The sequence below is a fragment of the Lepus europaeus genome, chromosome 8, assembly GCF_033115175.1.
Source record: "Lepus europaeus isolate LE1 chromosome 8, mLepTim1.pri, whole genome shotgun sequence".
In the NCBI taxonomy this organism is placed as follows: domain Eukaryota; kingdom Metazoa; phylum Chordata; class Mammalia; order Lagomorpha; family Leporidae; genus Lepus; species Lepus europaeus.
In genome coordinates, this window is record NC_084834.1 from 48953666 (window position 1) to 48972580 (window position 18915).

The 18915-nt window shown below is 37.1% G+C and overlaps 1 protein-coding gene across 1 annotated transcript in view; it reads left to right on the plus strand.

Moving 5' to 3' along the window:
• SCLT1 (sodium channel and clathrin linker 1) overlaps positions 1–18915 on the plus strand; it is a 308272-nt gene that overhangs the window by 206064 nt on the left and 83293 nt on the right. The window contains exons 14-16 of the mRNA XM_062199088.1: positions 106–177; positions 3420–3494; positions 6367–6512. Coding sequence (XP_062055072.1) covers positions 106–177; positions 3420–3494; positions 6367–6512 — 293 coding nt within the window. The remainder of the gene's footprint in view (positions 1–105; positions 178–3419; positions 3495–6366; positions 6513–18915) is intronic.

An 18915-nucleotide genomic window follows, 5' to 3' on the forward strand; every position in this document is an offset into this window, starting at 1 on the left:
ATGTTTTATGCTCTAATTTTTATCAAAATTATACTAAATATTTTTATCTCATATTAGTCATTTTTATTCTAGACCTAAATAATTTGTAATTATCTTAATTTACAGGTTACAAACACAAAAAAGCAATATAATGTACAGATTTCTCGGTTAACAGAAGAAATTTCAGCTCTTCAAATGGTATGTTAGAAGACTGTATTGATATTTTCTTCCAAATTCATGCAAAAGATACTTATTAAGCCAGGATCTAAGCTATGTGGTGGGAAAAAGTGAAAATCAAGATAGACACATTTTCTTCAGTCATGTGGCTTTTGGTCTAGTAGGAAAAATAGGTGACATTTATCACATTTTACCATAATCGTTTGTCTTTGACAGCGAACACAACAGTGTCCTATTAAAAACCACAGCTGCAGCTCCTAGCATATGTTGGGTTCATCTAGGATATCATGGAAAAAGAGGAAGTATGTATGACATGGGCAGGAAGAAAGGAAAACTTCCTAAAAGAAATGAGTTCTACAGAATGAGTAGGCAAAAGGTGTCTACAGCATTGTCTGTCTTCTCTCCTCTTGTCCCATGGAGTCTTTTTTTTCTCCAAAGAAACCTTTTATTTAAGGAATATAAACTTCATGCATTTCATAAGTACAACTTTACAAATTTAGTGATTCTTCCCACCATGCCCACCCTCACACCCTTCCTCCCCCTCCATCTCCCATTCCCAGTCTCCACTAAGATCCATTTTCAATTAACTTTACATACGAAAAACCAACTCTGTATTAAGTAAAGAGTTCAACAATTTGCCCCCCACCCCACACACACACACACACACATCTTCCTCAACAGTTAAGACAGGGGCTGTTCAAACTCATTACATCTCAAAGTTAATTTCACTTTTTTTTTTTTTTGAAAAACTTAATTAACTTTAAAGAAGCACCCAAGAATGATACATATTTTGCGAGCATTTAGACTTAACTGTAACTTATGAGACCTAAGAATATCCTCCATTTAATACATTAAAAGAAAGTAAACCCTTGAGAACCTCAAAAAACAAGCAGTGGAGTTGGACACTTAGACATAACTAAAACCTATGAAACTAAGAATATCCTCCACTTAATACACTAAAACAAAATAAATCTTTGAGAACAAATTTTACTGTTAACTCTCATAATACAACTCTTTGAAGACAGAGATACTGCATGGGAAGCTAGTACACAGTGACTCCTCTTGTTAATTTAACAGTTAACACTCTTCTTTATGACATCAGTGATCACCTGAGGCTCTTGACATCAGCTGCCTAGGCTGTGAAGCCTTTTGAATCCAAAACTCCTTCAGTATTTAGACAAGGCCATAAGCAAAGTGGAAATTCTCTCCTCCCTTCAGAGAAAAGTATCTCTTTCTTTGATGGCCACTTCTTTCTGCTGGGGTATCATTCACAGAGTTCCTTCATGTAAGACATTTTTTGCCACAGTGTCTTGGCTTTCCATGCCTGAAATGCTCTTGTGGACTTTTCAGCCAGACCAGATGCCATAAGGGCTGATTCTGAGGTCAGAGTGATACTTAAAGTGATTGTCATTCTATGAGTCTGCTGTATGAACTGCTAACCCTGTTGGATCATTCACTCCTTTTTAATTCTATTTATTATTATTACCAGACACTTAATCCTATTTATGTGGTCACTTTAACACTTATTCCTATCCATATTATTACTTTAACACTTAAGATGGTATTTTTACCACCCAGCTTAAGGGGGATTGGAGTTCCATGGCAAGTTCTTAAACTAACCTTAAAAGTAAGTCTGTAGGAATGTATGCAGAATGATACAGATTTACAGTTACAAACTTCATACACTTCATAGTTACAACTTTAGGAACGTGGTGATTCTTCCTCTTGTGCCCATGGAGGTTTCATGATTTTTTTTCACTCTTTCACTGAAAATTTCCATCAGTCAAACCCATGGAAATGTCCTTTCTTGTTCTTTTCATATCCTAGAGTAGCTGGAGTTAGTGTGACATCTTATTCAGTTATCTCAGAATCGTAATCATGTATTTTTATACTCCATACAAATGCACTCTGTTGATGAGGAACAGATGCAAATTATTTGTCCAAGATCATACATCCATTAAATGGGAAGGCAAGATGTAAGGTAATTTTAATTCTAAAATGGAACATTGTTTTTCTGATGTGTAATGAGGATTGATTTATGGAAAAAGGCTTTTTCACATTCCTAATATTTATATTTTTCCCCACGTGAGTTCTCTGATGTGTCAGCTGTTATTTCCAGCAAAGTACTTTCACAAAGTATGTGGACCTCATTTGAAGGCATTGCTCTTGTCATACTAAGAACTTCAACTGATAACCCCTTATAAAAGAAGAAACAATACACCATTTGATATCTACCACTAGTATATGAAAAGAAGGAAGGAAATACTCTTCTGCCTTTACCATACATTCTGCATTTTTTGGTATCCCATTACTATCAATGAGATTATGTAAATGACCTGATTCCAATTTTGTTAATAGATATTCAGTTATAAAAAATAGAATACTGGAGGTGGGACTATTACTAAAAATTAAACTTGAAAATTTGATAAAATTTTATAACATTACTTACAGGAGATTATAAGAACAAGAATTTCCAGGAGTTGGGAAGATATTCACAATTTCACAAACTCTAATCTGAATCCTTATATCCCTTCCAATCTTTACTGTAAATTTAGCAATGAATTGTCTTACAATAAATATATTGAGTATACTTACTGTCTCTCCATGAAAAATTTATATTCACACCTCAATAGAAGAATAAGTACCTCAATAGAAGAGTCTTCCTTTATTGCCTCCATTGCCAAGTATGCTTGATAAAATTACTGATTTAAAACCTTTTGAGCAAAGCATTGCACTTTTTGGCATTTTCATAGACTGAGTTTTCTAAAGAAAAAATTAACTGTTTTAAAGTTTATATGAAGGATCTTCAAAACGTTAATGTAAAATACATGTTATGAAAAAAGTATGCATGAATTTCAATTTTTGAGCACCATAATAAACTTAGATTTTAGTTCCATTCTTCCCAAGCTTCTTCATATATCCACTGATTGTAGGCCACAGATTATCCCTCAGTACTGAACACTATGTGGAATGAAAAATGTCTACTTCTTTCTCAGTGGAATCCCCCAACTTCTGTCTCAGATCTAGTTTGATTAATTAGAACTCCTTGACATCTTATCTCTGGAGGCAATTTTGAAATCCTAAGAGAGGTAGATCTTTAAAGATTGTTTTGTTTTATTTTTCATCCCTATGACTATATTGTGTTGATAAGGTAAATGTGATGTTCCTCTTATGAACAAATTGTTTTACCTTCTCCACTTTTTCACTTATTTTTCTAACAGTTTTCCAAATATATCTATTTACAATAAGACTTGCGTTTATAGGAGTGTGCTGAAAAACAAAGCCAAATCGAACGAGTCATTAAGGGGAAAAAAGCAGTGGAAGAAGAACTAGAAAAGGTAAAAAAAAAGAAAAAGGAAGTAGTAACTGCCTAAAACCCAACTGCAATTATTCAACATTACTCTCTACTTCCATCACACTATCTACTAAGCAGTCCCTATATTTATAAGTTATCTCCTGGTGAGTGTTTATTTTCTCAGAATATATTGAATATTTATATATATATATGTATATAGAATACTGCATTTAAATACACGTATTGTTTGCATAAATTTCTTTCCAAGAAATTTCTTTGGAAATATTCTTTGAACTTTGTGTTTTAAGGTATTTTATTAAAAGCAATATTCGTTACTTAAAACTCATCCCAACAGTAAGTTTCATTTTTTTCTTTCTTTTTTTGTTAAATTTTATGCCAGCTCTGGGTGAGGCCATATATAAAAATAACAAATATACATAACCAGAAATGATAACATTGCCATGATTTCTATCTTTTTAAAGTGTGGATTTTTTCATAATTAGGAAAAACCACTTATTTCAGTGATATTTTTGAAAAACTATTGGGAGAAATCTACATCTTTATTTTTTATATACTTTAAAAAACTATATATATATGGGTGAGAGAGCACTCCCATCCACTGGTTCACTCCCTAAATGTCTTCAGTGGCCAGCACTCCACCAGGCTGAACCTAAGAACCAGAAACTCAATCCAGGTCTTCCACATGGGTACAAGAACTCAGTTGCTTGAGCCATCATCTTTCCATCCCAGGATCTGTATTAGCAGGAAACTGGAGTCAGGGATTGACATCGAACCTAGTTGTGGGCATCCTGCTGGGCTACAAACCTGCCCCCATCCTGTTTTATAAGCAATAAATAACTAACTGTTTTAAAGTATCTTGGGGAAAGAAAGATACACAAAATTTGATTGTTTTTAGGTGCTGTATTAGGAATTTTCATAGAAAGGTTAAGTAATTTATCTGATGTTAAAAAAAAATGTGAATGATTGAGTCAGAATTTGATTTTCAAAGAATAGCTATGTAACATAAAAATCATGTGATACCTCTATTCTTGACATGGAAAAATCATGGCAACATCAAATAGTAAAAGAGTGATTTACTGGGCCAGCGCCACGGCTCACTTGGCTAATCCTCGCCTGCAGCGTCGGCACCCCAGGTTCTAGTCCCGGTTGGGGCGCCGGATTCTGTCCCAGTTGTTTCTCTTCCAGTCCAGCTCTCTGCTGTGGCCCAGGAGTGCAGTGGAGGATGGCCCAAGTGCTTGGGCCCTGCACTCTTATGGGAGACCAGGAGGAAGCACCTGGCTCGTGGCTTCAGATCAGCGCAGCGCACCGGCCATAACAGCCATTTGCGGGGTGAACCAACGGAAGGAAGACCTTTCTCTCTGTCTCTCTCTCTTACTGTCTAACTCTGCCTGTCAAAAAATAAATAAATAAATAAATAATAAATAAATAAAAAAGAGTAATTTACAAAGTAAAACATAGCATACCATCCTATTTTGGGAAAAAAAAAATGTAGATATGCATTCCAAGTAGGACCTTTATGTTCACCATTCTTCTGCATGGTGGATTCCTTCTGATTTTGCATGTGTCATGTCAGAGATCTCATTCAGCTTGCCACATGTTATACATCAGGATTTAGATGAATTTTGTAACATCACATGTCCTAGGTTAAGGAATAGGTTTAGCAGTGAGAAGGGGCACGGATTAAGACTTCTAAGGCTAGGGGTCAGAACTGTGTCATAATGGGTTAAGCCGCTGCCTGCAGCACCAGCATCCCATATTGGTGATGGTTTGAGTCCTGGCTGCTCCACTTCCAATCCAGCTCCTTGCCAGTATACCTGGGAAAGCAGTGGAAGATGGTCCAAGTCCTTGGACCTCTGCACCCATGTGGGAGACCCAGAAGAAGCTTCTAGCTTCTGGCTTCGGCCTGGCCCAGTCCTAGCTATTATGACCATCTGGGTAGCAAACCAACAGATGGAAGAGCTATCTCTGCTTCTTTTTTTTCTTCTTCTATTCTCTCTGTGACTCTGCCTTTCAAATAAATAAAATAAAATAAAAATACTTTTTAAAAAAGGGCTAAAGACAGCAATAAAAGTGAAAACATAGCTCCCCTTTCTACTGTCCTATAGGCCACCATTCTAAAGTCAAATTAATGCTGGGACTGTAGTGTAGTTCTGTCTTCTTATACCAGAACACTGATGTGCTGCTGTTCTATCTGTTTATAACACAGGAGTGACAAAGTCTTATAAGTGGAGAAGACACAGGTCACTTGGCCAAGGAATTTGGATTTTGAGGGTAGTTGTGTATAGGCTTTGTCTGAAAGTGTGAGCTATCTAGCACCTGGAGCCCTTGGGTTCCTCGGGATGTTACATACAGCCCAAGGTCTATGAGAGGATGCCCAGTCTCATAAGAAGCTAAGCAGATTCAGCACTCCTACTGGAGCAATGAGAACCATCACTCCAGATAGATCATTGTCCAGGTAACTTTGAGGAAGATTCTGGAGTAACGTTCAGGTAGCTCTGCTCATTGCACCACTGCCTGGATCATTGTTTTTGATTAATGGAATGGAGAATTGTTTTTAAGTGTTCATCAAAACAGTTGCCAGTGATTATTGCTAAGATGGCATTTGCAGTATTTGTTTTTTTTAACTTCAGCTGCTTAATGTTTCTGGTTATTTGAAGAGTTTATAATAAGCATAAATGATTTCAAAAATAATTATTTTATGTCAGTTTCCAGCATTTTATTTTGTAAATGTAAAACAAACAAGATTAATTATTATGTTAAGATATTATAGTGAGAATAGATGAACACATGATCGTGGCTTTTTATTTCTTATCATTGATTTAGTTGCTAGACTGTGTACTATATTAAGACCGTTTCCTTCAGTAAGGTAATACACATATCACCCTCTCCTGCAGATCTACCGTGAAGGCAGAGTAAATGAAAGTGATTACAGAAAACTGGAGGAAATGCACCAAAGGTGCCTGGTTGCCGAGCGTTCAAGAGATGATCTTCAGCTAAGACTTAAGAGAGCGGAAAATAGGCTAAAACAACTTGAGATGAAGTAAGTTTTTGTTTTGGATTTTCTGTGATCACATCTTCAGAATTTGCCCAATCTTTGACAGATTGTCTATCATTTTTGGGTAAAACACTTTAAAAAATTTTAGGACCTATGATTTCTGAAAGCTAATTTTTTTCAGGACAGGCAGCAAGGATTTAATTTTAAATTTAATTTAATATGATTTCTTCGGGAAGAACGGATTTTACTTTAAATGTATCTTTTCTGGACGTTAAATATGGTGTTCATAAGGTTGATTTTTTTGTACTAACTATACAGCTGTTATAGTACTTATTTATAATTATTGCTTTTATACTGATTGTACATAGTATTTTTCTGTTATTTAATATTCTGTAATGATATATCATATTTTTATTACATCATCTAAAAATGATAGATTTATGCTATTACAAATTCCTTCAAAATATTTTCCTACCTCTTCTCCTTACAGAGTTACTTATTGTAGTAAATCTTACTTGAATTGCAGAAAATCTTAATCTCTGTATATAAGTTTAAAAGATATATTTTTAATTTATTTTTAAATATTTTACTAACATGTAATAGTTATATATTTTCATGGGGTAAGAGATTTTATAAATGAAGATAATTTCATTTCTTTAAAATATGTGCTTATTTAATAAGGTTTTTTAAAAAGGAGATCCTGCAGATTTGTTTCATGAACATATACATGTATATTTTTCAATAATCTACTCAGGTAATCTGATCATGGAGATACTCTTAAGTATGTAGGTAAAGCCAGTTTATTCCACTACATTTTTTTCTTTTTTTTTTAACTTTTATTTAATGAATATAAATTTCCAGTGTACAGCTTATGGATTACAATGGCTTCCCCCCCATAACTTCCCTCCCTCCCGCAACCCTCCCCTCTCCCGCTCCCTCTCCCCTTCCATTCACATCAAGATTCATTTTCAATTCTCTTTATATACAGAAGATCAATTTAGTATAAAGATTTCAACAGTTTGCACCCACATAGCAACACAAAGTGAAACATACTGTTTGAGTACTAGTTATAGCATTAAATCAAAATGTACAGCACATTAAGGACAGAGATCCCACATGAGGAGCAAGTGCACAGTGGCTCCTGTTGTTGACCCAACAAATTGACACTCTAGTTTATGGCACCAGTAACCACCCTAGGCTGTCGTCATGAGTTGCCAAGGCTATGGAAGCCTTCCAAGTTTGCCGACTCTGCTCATATTTAGACAAACATAAAAGACAGAGTGAGGATAGTAACCAATGATCCTAAGAGTGGCATTTACCAGGTTTGAACAATTATACAGCATTAAGTGGGGAAGAGGACCATCAGTACACACAGGTTGGGAGTAGAGCCATTGGTGGTAGAGTAGAGGTTATGATTACAAAGGAATGAGGCCCAAGTACGCTAGACAGGGTCTAGAACAAAGGACAGAGTCATTATTAGAGGAGCTAAGAAAGGTGCTGTCTAAGCTACAATTAAGTTTTCTGATTGAGAGGCAAATAGAACCTGATAGAAGGGGCTTGATAATAATCTGGTGGGCTTTAGGCCTTGTAAGTTAAGAGGCCCAGACCTATCTATCTCTTCACATGGGGTATATCCTAAAGGAGGTGTGAAATTCCTAGGGGAAGGCACTCTGTTGACTTTCATTACTTGGCTGGCCTGGGAGGAGAGCTGGCCAGGTAAAGGCAGGTGGCATCTCTAACAAGAAATTTACAGTTCTGCTTTCAATGTTGCTGACCCTACTTGGCCATCCCCTCAGCTGCAGTGGTCACTTTGGAAGTTGGGCTGAGTGAAGGGCTTTTCAGCTTAGAGCCAATAAGATCTGTGGCTCTGACCTGGGCATCCTTCGACTCCAGGGCAGGTCCATTTCCAGTGATCCAACTCTTGGCAGAGCTGCCAGGGCTCTTCACAAGCTGACTTCTGCTGAAGCCCAGGCTTACCACATTGAAAGCCACTGCAGTGGACTGGCCTGTTGGGTCTCCTTGAGGGCAGATCACTGTACAGATCAGCCAGTAATAGGCCTGCCACCCATTGCTTCTGATGTCTAGCTTTCTTTTCCTCCTGGTTTGTGTTAAAGCAGACCAGAGGATGCAAGTCAAGGGAGTGCGCAAGTCCCATCTCTAATCTTCGGTGGCCTGAACTACAAGTTTATAGTCACAGGCATGTTCTGTAGTAGTTTTTCTAAGGTAGACAATGCCCATGAGGAAAATTATATTCTCACTTTAAAACTTTCTTTCCCTTTGGTCTGAAAGGGAGGTTTTTTTTCTACTTACTGTATACTTCACTGATGGCGAAGTGAATCTAGCTATGAGATTATTATTTAAGTTCTTATTTTGGCTATGCTATTACAGAAAAATGTTAGCCATCTCTTTTATAAGGTCTAAAGATTAAATTGTGCATCCTACAGATTCCTTCATAATAGAATTCGTTTCCTACCTTGAAGAGAATAGAGAAATGAAAGAACAAGTTGGGCTTAGAATAGAGAAATGAGGGAGCAAGTCCTAGATCGCTTGCTGACAATAGCATGAATACTTAGCAAACCGTTTCAACCATTAGATAACAACTTAAGAAAACATTTACCAGAAGATCTGATGCCTTCTATAAATTTAAAGAATCATGTATTTGGAAACACCTCTTAAATATCTAACATGGTGTAGTTTGTTTAACCAGTAAACTTAAGCACAACCATATAAAATGTTTTTAGTTTCTTTCTACCAACAAGTCTAAAACATATGATACACAGATTCAGGTCACACGAATTAAAATGTATCTTTGATTAATTTTAGCAGCTTAAATTTATGGACAATCTTATCTATAAGCCATTTAAAATAAAACTCTTAATAAAATTTCCCCATGTGGACATACAATATGTACATACATATAACATAGCATAATAGACCAATATAGCAATTTTAATAATAGATTTTAAAATCTTTAACTCTTTTTGTCGATTGCCAATTGATTTGAATTGCTTTTTGTTTTTAGTAACCTCAGTTAACCATACTTTCTCTCAGTTGGTACTGTTAATACATTATTGGCTTCATCTGTTTACAGAGCCATCCCAAAGTATTGAATACAATAGAAGTGGCTGGAAAAAGTCCATAGGAACCTATAGGAGGACAGCTAAACACAGAACCAACAACGCTTTAGTTTTATGAGCAGCAAATCATATATAACTGTGGATGACAAAAGACTTTAAGTCGCCATGTTTAAAATTATAAACTCATCAACCTACAAGAGGCACTTGCTTACTTCACAGTATTTTTGAAAGCACCTGTAGGATTTTACAAGTATTTAACCCTTTAGGCCTCTGGGGCTTTCTCATTAAGATAACTATCATGTCTAGCAACACAAGATCATTAGACTTTTTAATTCTCAAACATTTGTATTAATAGCATTTTCCATTATAGAAACTTAAAGTCTGGTACTACATCATATATTGACAGTCCTTCTAATATACTCCAAATAGACTGATTAGTTGGTGTCTCTATAAGATGAGAGACATAGGTCCTTCGATTTTTTCATTTGGGCCCAAACTGGAAAAACCAAAGTCCAGGATTTACTGGAAATTTTAGAGACCAGATTGTTTGAAACTTTGATTTTTTGAATGCCTGTCAAGAATGCCAAGAAGGCTCAAAATCCAAAATATCTGGTTGAAATAAGATTCCTTAAAATCATGACATAACATAGACCAAATTTGATCACTGTTAAAAGGTGATTATTCAAATCTTTGAAAATAAGCACATATTTAAATAACCCACAGCTCTTAATAAAAATTCAGCTGTTTTTGAACAATTAGAATTTAACAGACATCAAGAGAACATAATAGATTACTTTAGCACATTGCTTTAACAGAGCATCAGAGTTTAATTCTATGTCAAAGAGAAATTGAGCTTCCTGTGATCTTTTGCTGTGAGGTTTCCTTCCTTTACCTTCTTTCATATTGATGACCATGTTTCTGTGTTTCTGTGTGTAACACGTCTTTAAGCATCTTTTGCAGGGCAGGATGAGTGGCAACAAATTCTTTCAATTTCTGTTTGCTTTGAAAAGTCTTAATTTCACCTTCATTCACAAATGAGAGCTTTGCAGGATATAAATAATATTCTGGGCTGGCAGTTTTTCTCTCTTAGTACCTGGGCTGTTTCTCACCATTCCTTTCTAGCTTGTAGGGTTTCTGATGAGAAGTCTGCTGTGAGTCTAATTGGAGATCCTCTGAGAGTAATCTGATGTTTCTCTCTTGCACCTTTTAGAATCTTTTCTTTATGTTTCACTGTGGTGAGTTTGATTACAACGTGTCGTGGTGAGGATCTCTTTTGGTCATGTTTATTAGGGGTTCTATAAGCTTCCTGTACTAAGATGCCTCTGTCCTTCTCCAAACCTGGGAAATTTTCTGCTAGTATCTCACTGAAAATGCCTTCTAATCCTTTCTCCTTCTCCATGCCTTCAGGAACTCCTAGAACACGAATGTTGGGTTTTTTAATAGTATCCTGTAGATTCCTGACAATATTTTTTAGATTTCTAATTTCTTCTTCTTTTCTTTGGTTTGCCTGTTTCCTTTCCTGTTCTCTGTCTTCTAAGTCTGATATTCTCTCTTCTGCTTCACCCATTCTGTTTTTAAGGCTCTCTAATGTGTTTGTCATTAGATCTATTGAATTCTTCATTTCATTGTGGTTTTTTGTCACTATCACAGTTTCTTGTTCTACTAGTTGTTTCATTTCATTTTGATTCCTCCTTAATATTTCATTTTCACGAGAGAGATTTTCTATCTTGTCCATTAAGGATTTCTGTAGTTCAAGAATTTGTTTTTGAGAACTTCTTAATGTTCTTATCAATTTTTTGAGATCCGCTTCTTGCATTTCTTCTATCTCATCATCTTCATAATCTTGAATTGGGGTGTCTTTTTCATTTGGGGGCATCATAGTGTCTTCCTTGTTCTTATTACCTCAGTTTTTGCATTTGTTGTATGGCATGTTGGAGACATTTGGTTTCTTCACTGTGGTGTTTTTTCTTGTTACACTATGGCTCTATATTAAGTGGACTGTCTGCTTTCGGTGGAGCCTTAGAGGCTTGAGATGAGTGTGGACTGAGAGCTGGGTTTGGTTCCTCAGGGTTGAGGGTGTGTCAAAGATGACACTCCCAGGTTAGGTGTGGTAAATCTCTCTCTCTCTCTCTCTCTCTCTCTCTTTCTTTCTTTCTTTCTTTCTTTTTTTTTATTCAAAAGGGAAGTAATTCCGCACAGCTGAACATAATTGGAGGTAGTTAGCAGGCAAATGATATACCCACAGGAGCCAGAGATCGGAAGCTCTTTCCCAAGGACCACACAGGGAATCTCTGCTGCCCTCGGTGTGGGCTCCAATTCTCCTGCAGTCTCCCACTGGGTTGCCAAGTTAGATCCTAATCTCCTGTTATTTCACCCCTCCCCCCAGAGTCAGGTTTTTCTGCTAGGCTCAGGGCCGGTGCAGACCTGAGGTCGCCCTGCTTATGACGTATGTCCAAAATGGCGCCTGCTCTTTGTCTTGCTCGCCTTTGAGGGGTGAGCAGAGAGAGAGAAACTCGTGTCCGTATCGGTCACTTTTTTTTTTTCCTCTCTCTCTTCTAGTTAGCCTGGTGAACTTTTCCCCAAGGATTTTCAAGCCTCGTTCCCTCTAGTCTCCTCTTTCTGCTTGCCCGCTGGTGTCTCGGGCTATTGTGGTTCGGCTCACCTCGCGTTCCAGCGCTGGTGTGTTGAGTCTGCCGCTGGTGTCCCGAACTTGGGCTCCCTCGCTCTCCACGCAGGTCCACTGTGAATCACTAGTTCCGGAAGAGTTTCCTCTGCTGTTTCTTCCCCTACTTTTCCTTGACCCTGCAGTATCTCCACTTTTATTAACCTGTGTCTTGCCGAACTATAAATGTACTCCCTTCCTATTCCACCATCTTGCCGCTCTCCTCACTACATTTTTTTTTTTACATGGTAAGGCAACGATCATGGTTTAAGACCACTCCCAATAACCCACATTCATAGGATTTCTCTTCAGCATGTATACCCATATGTACTTTTTTCTAAAAAATGTTTATTTATTTAAAAGGCAGAATTACAAAGAGGCAGAGGCAGAGAGCAAGAGATCTTCCATCCCCTGGTTCACTCTCCAGATGTCCACAACAGCCAGAGCTGGACTAATCCGAAGCCAGGAACAAAGAGCTTCCTCCAGGTCCCCCACACAGATGTAGGGGCCCAAGGATTTGGACCATCTTCTGCTGCTTACTCAGGCCATGGCAGAGAAGTGGAAGTGGAGCAGGTGGGACTTGGTCTGGTGCCCATACCCACTAAGCCACAGTGCTGCACCCCACCCATATGTACTTTAGGGAAAAATAGTGAATAAAAGCCTCCCCATGTTTGTTTTAATTCAGATGGTCTCTGTAGTACAAATTTTTCTTTGTACAGCAAAAAGAGAAATGAAAGTCTTAAACATGTTCCTTATATTCATAAAATGTTTTTCTGGTGCATTCCACACATTTCCGAAAGGATGCAGGCACAGACTACTTCCCCCATTTCTTTTATGCATAATGTTTCTCTCACATGTGAATGTTTGAGAAAGCTGAAGGCTTTCCCACGTTTTTCACATTTATAGGATTTATCTTCAGTTGTATGTTCACATTTTTCTCAGGGATGAGGAGAAAATGATTACTTGTTGATGTTTCCTACATTTATAAGTTTTTTTTTTATTTAAGTTATACAAGTTTCATATATTTCATAAATACAGATTTAGGAATATAGTGATTCTTCCCACCCTTCCCTCCCTCCTGCCCGTGCTCCAACCCTTCCTCCTCCCTCTTCTATTCCCACTCTGAGTTTTTACAAATTTCTGTTTTCACTTAATCATCATAAAGTTAACCCTACACTAAGTAAAGGTTTAAAAAATAGTATGAAGAAAAAAAACACTGTTCCTTAAAAGAAGAGACAAGGGTTGTAAGCAGTCATAGAATCTCCAAATGTCCATTTATAAGATTTTACTTCACTTTAGCTCAGTCATGCATTTTAAGATGCAGGATACATATCCCTTCTGGATACAAATTGGGAAGGAAGAACTCAAACTATCCCTCTTTGCAGATGATATGATTCTTTATTTAGGGGACCCAAAGAACTCTACTAAGAGACTATTGGAACTCATAGAAGAGTTTGGCAAAGTAGCAGGATATAAAATCAATGCACAAAAATCAACAGTCTTTGTATACACAGGCAGTGCCACAGCTGAAGAAGAACTTCTGAGTTCATTCCCATTCACAGTAGCTACAAAAACAATCAAATACCTTGGAATAAACTTAACCAAGGACATTAAAGATCTCTACGATGAAAATTACAAGACCTTAAAGAAAGAAATAGAAGAGGATACCACAAAAATGGAAAAATCTTCCATGCTCATGGATTGGAAGAATCAACATCATCAAAATGTCCATTTTCCCAAAAGCAATTTACAGATTCAATGCGATACCAATCAAAATACCAAAGGTATTCTTCTCAGATCTGGAGAAAATGATGCTGAAATTCATATGGAGACACAGAAGACCTCGAATAGCTAAAGCAATCTTGTACAACAAAAACAAAGCCAGAGGCATCACAATACCAGATTTCAGGATATACTACAGGGCAGTAGTTATCAAAACAGCATGGTACTGGTACAGAAACAGATGGATAGACCAATGGAACAGAATAGAAACACCAGAAATCAACCCAAACATCTACAGCCAACTCATATTTGATCAAGGAACCAAAACCAATCCCTGGGGTAAGGACAGTCTGTTCAATAAATGGTGCTGGGAAAACTGGATTTCCACATGCAGAATCATGAAGCAAGATCCCTACCTTTCACCTTACACAAAAATTCAATCAACATGGATTAAAGACTTAAATCTACGACCCGACACCATCAAATTATTAGAGAGCATTGGAGAAACCCTGCAAGATAGGTACTGGCAAAGACTTCTTGGAAAAGACCCCAGAGGCACAGGCAGTCAAAGCCAAAATTAACATTTGGGATTGCATCAAATTGAGAAGTTTCTGTACTTCAAAAGAAACAATCAGGAGAGTGAATAGGAAACTGACAGAATGGGAAAAAATATTTGCAAACTACCTAACAGATAAAGGGCTGATAACCAGAACCTACAAAGAAATCAAGAAACTCCACAACATCAAGACAAACAACCCACTTAATAGATGGGCCAAGGACCTCGACAGACATCTTTTCAAAGAGGAAATCCAAATGGCCAACAGACACATGAAAAAATGTTCAAGATCACTAGCAATCAGGGAAATGCAAATCAAAACCACAATGAGGTTTCACCTCACCCCGGTTAGAATGGCTCACATTCAGAAATCTACCAACAAAAGATGCTGGAGAGATGTGGGGGGAAAGGGACACAAACCCACTGTTGGTGGGAATGCAAACTGGTAAAGCCACTATGGAAGTCAGTCTGGAGATTCCTCAGAAACCTGAACATAACCCTACCATTCAACCCAGCCATCCCACTCCTTGGAATTTACCCAAAGGAAATTAAATTGGCAAACAAAAAAGGCATCTGCACATTAATGTTTATTGCAGATCAATTCACAATAGCTAAGACTTGGAACCAACCCAAATGCCCATCAACAGTAGACTGGATAAAGAAATTATGGGATATGTACTCTATAGAATACTGTACAGCAGTCAAAAACAATGAAATACGGTCATTTACAACAAGATGGAGGAATCTGAAAACATCATGCTGATGAGAGTGAATTAAGCCAGTCCCAAAGAGACAAATATCATATGTTCTCCCTAATCGGCGACAACTAACTGAGCACCAAGGGAAAACCTGTGGAAGTGAAATAGACACTATGAGAAACAGTAACTTGATCAGCTCCTGTGCTGACTGTTGTTGTATAACGTAATACTTTGTCCATTTTAGTATTTTTTTGTTCTAGTACTAGTGGTTGAACTCTGTAATTAACACACAATTATTCTTAGGTGTTGAAATTTTAACTGAAAAGTGATCCCTGTTAAATATAAGAGTGAGAAAAAAAAGAGGGAGGAGATGTACAATTGGGGACATGCTCAATCGGACTTGCCCCAAACGATGGAGTTAGAAAAGTGCCAGGGATGTCCAGTACAATCCCATCAAGGTGGCATGTACCAATGCCATCTTGCTAGTCCCTGTGATTGATTTCAGTTCACAATTGATCACACTGATAGGTCTAAGAGTCAAAGGAATCACACAAACAAGACTAATGTCTGCTAATACTAACTGATAGAATCAGAAAGGGAGAGAACGATCCAACATGGGAAGTGGGAGACACAGCAGACTCGTAGAATGGCAGATGTCCTAAATAACACTCTGGCTCAGAATCAGCCCTTGAGGCATTTGGATCTGGCTGAAGAGCCCATGAGAGTATTTTAGGCTTGGAAAGCCAAGACACTCTGGGGAAAAAAAAAAAAAAAGAAGAAGACCTAAATGAAAGATCTCTTTGAGTGAGATGCCAGTGGAAAGAACGGGGCCATCAAAGAAGGAGGTACCTTTCTCTGAAGGGAGGAGAGAACTTCCACTTTCACTATGACCCTGTTGGAATAAGATCGAAGTCGGCGAACCCTAAAGGCTTCCATAGCCTTGGCAACTCATGACTAGAGCCTATGGAGATTACTGACGCCATAAACAAGAATGTCAAATTGTTAAATCAACATCAAGAGTCACTGTGTACTTACATCCCATGTGGAATCTGTCCTTAATGTCTTGTCCAATGTGAAGTAATGCTATAGCTAGTACTGAAACAGTATTTTACACTTTGTGTTTCTGTTTGGGTGCAAACTGATGAAATCTTTACTTAGTATATACTGAATCAATCTCCTATATATAAAGATAATTGAAAATGGAAAAAAAAACCTTGGTGTTAAATTGGAAATTACATAGAAATTAATCAATTTTTTTAAAAAAAATATCATGTAGGATCTCTGTCATTAATGTGTTGTACACTGTGATTTAATGCTATAACTAGTACTCCAACAGTATTTTTCACTTTGTGTTGCTATGTGAGGGCAAACTGTTGAAATCTTTACTTTATATATACTAAACAGATTTTCTGTATATAAAGAGAATTGAAAATGAATCTTGATGTGAATGGTGGGGGAGAGAGAGCGGGAAAGGGGTGGGTTGCGAGTGGGAGGGAAGTTGGGGGGGGGGGAAGCCATTGTAATCCATAAGCTGTACTTTGGAAATTTATATTCATTAAATAAAAGATAAAATAAATAAATAAATAAATATCCCTTATCTGAGATACTTAGGGCCAGAGTGTTTCAACTTTAAACTTTTTTTGAGTTGAGAATATTTGCATAGACTTTATTGATTGACCCAACCCCCCGTTCTAAAATCCAGAAATTGTAGGGGCTGACATTGTGGCACAGTAGGTTAAGCCACTGCCTGCAATGCCAGTATCCCATATGAGTGCCAGTTTGAGTCACAGCTGCTCCACTTCCTATCAAGCTCCCTGATGATGTGCCTGGGAAAGTATCAGAAGATGGCCCAAGTACCTGAGCCCCTGCCATCCATGTGAGAGGGCTGGATGGAGTTCCAGGCTCCAGTGTTCTCCCTGACCCAGTCTTGGCCATTGTGGCCATTTGGGGAGTGGGTATAAAATTCTCTCTCTCTTTCTCCACCCTCCCCCATAAATCTGCCTTTCAAATAAATAAATAATTTTTTAAAAAATAACCAAAAATGTTTATGTTCTAAAATTCAAGATTTTGTGTGTGTGTGTGTGTTAGTACTCAGAATATTTTGGATTTTGAAGCATTTAGGATTTTGAATTTTCAGATTAGGAATGTTTAACCTGTAAAAAGGATAAATAAAACCTCCCCCTCAGTATTTATATTGATATGATTTCACACTACTGTGAGAACTATTGTGGATTTTCACTTATTTCCTAAAGTAAAAGCAATTGAAGACCATTCCACTTCCTTACATCAGGGTTTTCTCTAGAATATGAGTTCCCATTTCCTTCCTAAAAGATGAAAACAACTGAAGGCTGATACCTGCTCCTTAAATTCATGAAAATTTTTCTGTAATGTGAGTTTGTAGTTGAATATTAAGTTTTGAGAACCAATCATAACTTTTCCATATACTTTACACACACACACATACATACATAAATATATATGTATATATAGGGCTTCTGTCTACTGTGAGTGTTTTTTAATGTTCTTTAAGAAATATAGACTCTCTGAAGTGTTTCCTACATTCTTAAGTTCTATAAGACTTTTCTTCAGTGTAGACATTAGCTAATGTGAAATATTTAGGATCTCCCCATATTCATTATATCATAACGCTTCTTTTCTTTGTGGATTCCTACCTATTAAGAGGACTGGCCAGAGGCTTTCCAACTTTTCTTTTCTTACAAGTTCTTTCCAATGTGAATATGCTAAGTGTTATATTAGCTCTAATGACAATCTAAAGGCTTTCCCACAATCCTTATATTCATAAATTTTCTTTCCCAGTGTGCATTTTTACATATTGAATGAGGTATAAGGACTGGATGAGAGGCTTTCCTATGTCCCTTACATTCAAAAAACTACTCTCTATGATGAATTTTCAGTATTTTCTAAAGGATGAAGATTATCTCTCCTTTTCTTAAAAAAAAAAGTTTAACAGATATAGAAAAATTGTACATATTCATGGAATACTATATGATGTTTCAGTACATATAAATATTGTATAATGCCCAGAGAATAATCAGAGTATCTCTACCAACATTTGACATTTCCTTGTGTTGAAACATCTAAAGTCCTATCTTCTATATTATTTTATCATATCAAAATATATAGTATGTTAACATTATCTTTAGTCACCTACTGTGCAATAGAGCCCCAGAGTTTCTTACTCCTATCTAGCTATAACCTAGATAGGATTAATACCCATTAATCAACCTTTTCCCATCCTCCCTCCTCATTTTCACCCTAAGCCTTTACCTCCATTATACTTTTAAATCCAGTGAGGCCACCTTTTGTTAGACTCCATATATGACAGATTTTGTTACACTTGGCTTTTTGTGCTTGTTCAAGATTACTTTGGCCTTTCAGTGTCTTTTGTGGTTCCATACAAACTTTAGTAATTTTTTTTCTACATCTGTAAAATATGTTATTGGAATTTTCATTGGAGTTGCATTGAATCTAAATCACTTTTGGTAGTATACACTTTTTAAAATATTTTATTTATTTATTTATTTGAGAGGTAGAGGCACGTAGAGAGAGAGAGGAAGAAAGAGAAAGGTCCTCCATCTTCTGGTTCACTCTGCAAATGGCCGAAACGACCCGAGCTAGGATGATCCAAAGCCAGGAGCCAGGAGCTTCACTCGGTCTTCCTCATGGGTTCCAGGGGCCCAGGCACTTGAGTGATCCTCTGCTGCTTTCCCAG